This window comes from Dermacentor silvarum, chromosome 5, assembly GCF_013339745.2.
Source record: "Dermacentor silvarum isolate Dsil-2018 chromosome 5, BIME_Dsil_1.4, whole genome shotgun sequence".
NCBI lineage: Eukaryota > Metazoa > Arthropoda > Arachnida > Ixodida > Ixodidae > Dermacentor > Dermacentor silvarum.
In genome coordinates, this window is record NC_051158.1 from 128,825,237 (window position 1) to 128,831,887 (window position 6,651).

At 47.6% G+C, this 6,651-nt stretch overlaps 1 protein-coding gene and 1 long non-coding RNA gene across 2 annotated transcripts; one reads left to right on the forward strand and one right to left on the reverse strand.

Annotated features, from left to right (window-relative positions):
* The first annotated feature begins 2,391 nt into the window (after positions 1 to 2,391).
* LOC125946002 (uncharacterized) lies at positions 2,392 to 5,031 on the forward strand. Its single transcript, XR_007467307.1, has 2 exons — positions 2,392 to 2,578; positions 4,534 to 5,031. It is a non-coding gene; the product is annotated as an uncharacterized LOC125946002 (long non-coding RNA).
* Positions 4,174 to 6,200, reverse strand: LOC125946000 (uncharacterized). Its single transcript, XM_049668466.1, has 3 exons — positions 5,679 to 6,200; positions 5,520 to 5,619; positions 4,174 to 4,653 (listed from the first exon to the last, which is right to left on the reverse strand). Exons 1-3 carry the CDS (start codon positions 5,876 to 5,878, stop codon positions 4,510 to 4,512), a joined length of 444 nt encoding a protein of 147 aa, XP_049524423.1. The 5' UTR covers positions 5,879 to 6,200; the 3' UTR covers positions 4,174 to 4,509.
* Between the last annotated feature and the right edge of the window lie 451 nt (positions 6,201 to 6,651).

Below are 6,651 nucleotides of genomic sequence, written 5' to 3' on the forward strand. Positions count from 1 at the left end.
GCGACGTGGTGCGGAACTGAGCGGCATCAACAATCTTGACCGCCGACTCAAAATACGCACAGTACACTGTCATCGGTGATGTACTGAGAACCACTATCAAAAACAAAGCGGCGACTTTCGCTTGCTTATGCATCTATCTTCTTAGACTGTGATGGCCCCACAACATGCGTCATTGTCTGCATTGTAGCGACGTAGCGCACAGCAAATAATTATCGGAACGACACTGTAGCTGCTTGCAAGGCGTCGATGAGCCGTGGTGGATGACGATGCTGAGCAGTGCGTAGTGTTTTCCAACGTCAAGGTATCGCAGCTGTTGTTTGAGATGGCTGCTTTGTCATCGGTGATGTATCGGATCCGCAGTGTCGCAAACACGGTCAGCGCCGAGAAACGCTCGCTTTTTTAAACCCAGTGCGATGGCATTTCTTCATCACAAGCACGGCACACTAAATAGTCGCAACCCTTCCGGCGTTCGAAGTTTAATTTCCTAATTACGTATATCCATCTGCGATCGCTGTTAGCTCAGCAGCAGAGGCAATCGGCAAGCACATTGGAGAGAACAACACACTCAAACTCTGCGTATACATGAGCACGGAGGCATCTTCACTGGGCAAGCGATGACAAGCGATGAATTGTGTCACTGGGCAGCGCGCTCTTCTTTGCAATGCATCGCGGAGGCTTCCCGCACGCAGATAAACAGGCGCATTTTCACTGTGCTGCGTCACTACGGACCCTAGAATACCGCACAGCTATTTTGCAGTGACAACCGTTGCTCCCGTCGTTTCAGTTGGTAAAGCTATATGTAAAGCGCCTCAGTGAAGGTGAAGCGCCTCAGTGAAGCACCTGCGGTAAACAACCATGCCGTAGCGCTGCGTTGCCATTCCCCTAATAGTCAGGGAATGGAAAGGTCATTGTCATGACTGACTTTATCAAAGATTAGGGGTGCGATTTTGTACGCGTTCCAAAATGGAACGGAGGCGTTCCGTTCCATCGAGCCGCACACGATTGGTCAATTTGAACCGTGACGAACGCCATGACGTCAATTGTGACGTGAACCGTGACGTCTTGCTGCTGTCAATCATTCCGTGTCGTCTGCTAACGGACGAACGCAACGGAACGGTTGCCGAGTCCGTTCGTTTCGATAGAACGGATTAGAACGGCTACCAGACGACTTGGATTGGATTAAAACGTAAGCGCTTGGGACAGTTAGCCTCTTTCGTATCCGGTTCAATCCAAATCGGGAATCCCAACAGTTGGAGAAAATGGCGTTTTCTTTCTCTGCCGTGTCTTTTCGTGTCGCCTGTGCGGCTGCTGCAGTCGCGCAGAGACGATGCCGAGGTAGATGATGCATTTAAAGAGTTGACGGAGGAAGAGTTCCGGCAATATTTTCGTCTGTCCAAACGAACAGTGCATCGCTTGTGCGACGAGCTTGACTCCATCATTGGATGCCAGCGAGCCAGTGGCCTTTCCACAGAAAGGAAGGTGTTGTGCGCGCTGCGATTTTTCGGCACTGGAAGCTTCCGGAGGAGCGTTGGTCGCGAGGAGCAAATAGGCATGGCGCAGCCGGCCGCGAGCAACACCATCCAGGAGGTGACGGAGGCCATCATTTCCGTGTCTGCCCGGAGAAAGTTGGTGGACTTTTCATTGACACTGGCTGCCAAGGATGAGGCAAAGGAGGCGCTTGCGCGACGCGGTGCCATTCCAGGCGTGCTAGCGTGCGTCGACGGCACGTTGATCGCCGTTATGAAGCCAGAGGGACTCAGCCCGGCCGACACGGCGAGCTTCATGTCGAGAAAGGGTTATTACGCCCTCAACGTCATAGTCGTAAGTACCGTTGGAATGTTTTACTTCAAACTGTAGTCGCCATTTTTACTCGCCCATAGTAGCAATTGTTCAGTTTAATGCCCAAGCTGGCATAACTAGTAATGTAACGATTAAAAGAGGACGTGCGGGGAACTGTGTACGAGCTCGTTGAAGTCTGACATGTCAGCGGTAATGATGAGTGCCATGTGTTTCTGTGCATGAGCCGTTTGCCGTACCAAAATTGTGTTTTCGTTCTGGCGTGCATACACAATGGAGTTGTGCATTTTGGAGGTATTTAGGAACATGGGCATCAGTCGTAGCAAAAATCGATACACTATAGGGAAGATACGATGGAAGCATTTTGAACAGGGAAGTACTTACAACCATTGCATGGGCTGGATTTGGCGTGTATGGATGTTCTTGCGCAATTTCGTGCCCCAAGTTTTCATTTAGCGATCACTTAGTGCAAACCATAGGCGTGCGCACAAAGGGCACCAAATGCGAAACCCTGTGCACGCCTATGAGTCAAACAGTGTAGCTGCTTATACCAGCGTAAATGTATGTATTGTTTTCTGCATATGAATGGCTAAAAGGGATTTTGAGCATATCTGCAGCGCTATTTTGTATTGCTCCTCATTGCAGGTGTGCAACTCGGAACTTTGCATCCTTGTTGTGGACCTCCGGCTCCCTGATTCGGGCCACGACTCTTGGTTGTGGCAGCATAATCCACTGTGTACGCGCCTCGCCACACAACTGCAGCCTGGCGAGTCTCTGCTTGGTAAGTATTCGTAATGTGTACCCCTAACTAGGGCAGAGCACTTTAGTTGGTAACAACTTTGTTGATAGTCACAGGAATATTGATGTCACAGGAATGGTGAGCTTTCATAACACATACATAATTTATTTATACAAATTGCAATGCCCCTAGGCTATCACAAGGCTGTGTTTGTACAGTGGAAAATACATTAAAGAACTTGTATACACACCAAGTACCCCTCCATACGGATGGTCAATGTTTCCAAATCAAAACATCCGACAGATTATGATAATTTAAACACAAACGAAGTAAAGTTATACAAAAATCCTTCAAAAAGAATGCCACAGCCGTGGACTCGGAAACAATTGTACCCTCTTCACTGTGCAAGAGGCTCCAAGGTTTCCATAAACCTCGGACACTCTTGCACAGGTTTGCATAATTTTTATAAAACACACCAGAATGATCACAACCGCCACATCCTGTGCATTCGGGCGCTCGGTGTACATTAGTAGAACGATGCAATATGCTTGCTAGCCACCTCTTGTGCTAGGTGTATGAAAACTTCCATGCAAGCATGAATACGCAGACGAGGCAAGCAAGTAAAGCGTAATGAATGCGGATTCAACCACAAAAGAAAAAATCTAGCACTGAGTGTTGTGACATTATACTCGTCACATCATGTCTAAATGGGTAGACGTAAATTAACGTGAAAGCACAAAAAATACAAAGGTCAACTTTATTACATGGTATGACGACAAGTACAGAGGCCAACACACATCTCTAGAACGCGCAAATCATGTTTGCAGGACTGCGCTGGCGAATCTGATGACGACAGGTGGCACAAAATCTGCTGTATGTGAGCTTGCGTGACTAAATGTACAGTTCCCATTGATATTTATCGACCTGGTGGTCGGCTTAAGCTTAGGTGGCTGCTTTGGCCCTCGCAAGTGTGTTCTAGACATGAGTGTTGACCTCTGTACATCGTGAACCTTGTACATACAGCATGCTACACGTAGCAAAGCATGTGAGAACATTGCAACATGAGCATCACACAATTCGTATTCACCACGGCAAATAAAACTTGCAGTTACATTTAAGTGACCTTGCAAGAAAGTATGACTTTGACAGGTATGTCCATTCCCTTCTCAGTGTTATGAGTCACTGACCAGAAGCATTCATTTTTCGACAGCAATTGCAGTGTGATGCTAAAGAACAGGTGAATCATAATTGTAGAAAGGTGAGTGCACTTGCCAGCTGTGATGAAACATAAATTACATACAACATGAATAATTAGCTCTGCAATCTCACAGCACCCAGAACGTGTTACACTTAAAACTTATTCTTGCTCACTTGGAACGAAAACTAGAGGAAACCAATCACCGGCGTGGTGCAATGATGATGGCCATTTTCATTTGTGAAACTATGCAACTTGCAGAGTGACTAGTTTGGTGCTCTGAAAAAAGACCACATTGTAGTTGTACCTTAGCATCACTGTGCCGAAATGAAAATATCACAGTGCAAACACTATGCGGTAACGCTTCATAATGAGTGCAGTAAGCTACAAAACATAGTGAAGCAATATAAATATCACAGTACAAAACTCATACACAGAAATCGACAACTACTTGTAATGATTCCAGTGTCTTCGAAATGTGTAAATAAAAGAAAGCACGCTGGCGTTGCAGCTGGATTAGTATAAATAGAAAGAGGAAAATACTACGATACAAAAATGGGTGCACGCATTACACCTTTCGTCCAAAAAATCCTCCTGCATTGCTCATACAAGGCAACAATGAAACTTAAACAGTAAAACTCAAAATGAAGCAACAATAAGTGCATAAAATGAAAGTGAAGATATAAAACTCAAAGAACAATAAATAAACAAGATAAATTGAACTCATAAAACAATAAATGACTAAAATGAAATTGAATAGGTGAAAATAAACAATAAATTAATTCCTCCTTTCTTGTTGCAGGTGGCCAGCTACGACTAGTGCCAGGGAGCGCACCTTCTCCAGTATGCCCTCCTGAGCCGCTGCCGTCCTCTCTGCCGCGATGGCGAGCCGGGTGGTGGATTGTTCGATCCTTCGCAGCACCTGAAATGAATAATTGTGGTGGAATTGTTCATATGTGTTGCTGATTACTCGCAACCAGCTCATCGCTGTAAGCTGTTGTTGTCAAGAATTGCAACGTGCACAACAATTGCCCACCTCCCTCGCTGTAGCCACTGTAGTGTCTATCCTCCTAACACATCACATATCCTATGGCAATGCCATCCAAAACTACCCCCCTTACCCAAACCTTCATCCCTCCCATCTACCCCTTCCTCCGAGTGGCTGACCGCCGCAACCACCCTTCACGACCAACGATTCCTTGGGGACTTCATCGGCCTAGCGCTGAAGCATGCCGCAAGCGACGCCCTGGACTCAGGGCACTGATGCATTTTTTATCGCAGAATAAAAAAAAGTGATTTCTCTCTCTCTCTCTCTGTTGAAGAGCCACTGGCCTGATGGCATCCTTTGGCAGTGTCACGCGTCATGTACAAGCTATGCCCTCTTCGTTTGGGCAGACAAGGACCTGTTGGAACTACTTTTCAGTCATCTACTCAAATTCATCTCTTACCACCAAACAACCCTTTTCAGGGCCAACCAACCTTTTGCCCGGCTGTTGATCGTTGGCAAGATAGGATACCGAGTCCTTAATACAACGCATATTTCTTATTTACATCAAAAGTTGGCTTGTTTTCCAGATTCATGATTCACTTATGATAACAGAGCATAAATAATATTTATGTCCTTCACGTAAAATGACACCGAAGGATCTACCAACCTAAAGCTTCCGACGCTATTTTCCTGTTCACCAACAGTGTCGCGTTCTGCTAAAGGTACCACTTACAGATAATGGCAAACTCTAAGTCGGCACCGTTCAGGAACGTATGATATTAGGCCGGCAGTGTGCTTACCTCTTGGTAGGGGAGGTCGGTGACGCCACGGAAGCGGACCGCGCCCGTCAGCTGGAGCACTCGGCCCCGGAAGCCGGGTGCGCGACCCCCTCCAGTGCTTCTGAAAATACACACCAATGTCGAAGGACAAATCGCCCGGACCATTCGACGGTCACTCACATTTGCTCTTGGGCTATAGCGGTAGCATCGCGGCGGGCCTCGTAGACCTGCTGCTTCCTCCACTGGTCGACCGTTTTCACAACGGACCCTTGCGCGTTCAGCACGTCGGCCAGCTGCTGCCACAGCCGTCGTCGGTCGACAAGGCTGAAGCCCGGCCCCAGCTCGCTGGATCTTAAAGCCAGCTGGAGATGCGGCTCCATAAAAGCGAGCACCGTCTCCCGCTGGCCCTCGGAAACGCGCGGTCCCGTAACGGGTGCAGAAGCCGACACGTTTTCCTACATGGCTCTCCGCACGTAACGGCTCGACCGAACCAACCACTTCAAAACTCGCGCCGTTTGAATTTTAATAGCGGTGGAGACATGCATACAAGCATTGCTTGAAACGGGGTAGTGGATAGCGCCACCACTAAGCGTTTCGCAAAATTGCGACACCACCTAGCGCCATTTCAAGACATTAACCGCAATAATTTGTTTAACTCGTTCCGCATTCCAAACTGAATCTTTGAAAAGCAACACCAACACATTTTGCTACTCATTCATAATAGCGAGATATTTCTCAACATGTTAGAAACGCTTCTAAGAATGTTATACGGTCCCCGAGCAGACGTCAAAAGCGCGACGCAGGCGTCCACTTCGCTCATTGGCTCTTTGCTTCCTCTCGTCCTCGCGAACATGGCGGACCGCCTATTTCGTGACGTAAAGAACGAACCGCCTCCGTTCCATTTTGGAACGCGTACAAAATCGCACCCTAGAGTGCCTCGATGCGCGCGGGCATCAAGGCACCCTATCAAGGATAGCACTGCAGCGCCCCTGGCGACTGCTCACCGTATGAACTCCCTCGTGCGTGCGACCCTCTACAATGTATCCGCTTGTAAGCTTTCGCCTCACTGTCGCCACTCGCGGCAAAAAAGTGCAAAATTTAATAATTCGCTCGATTTCTGTTTGCCATCAAACATTTATAGCATTCCAAACGA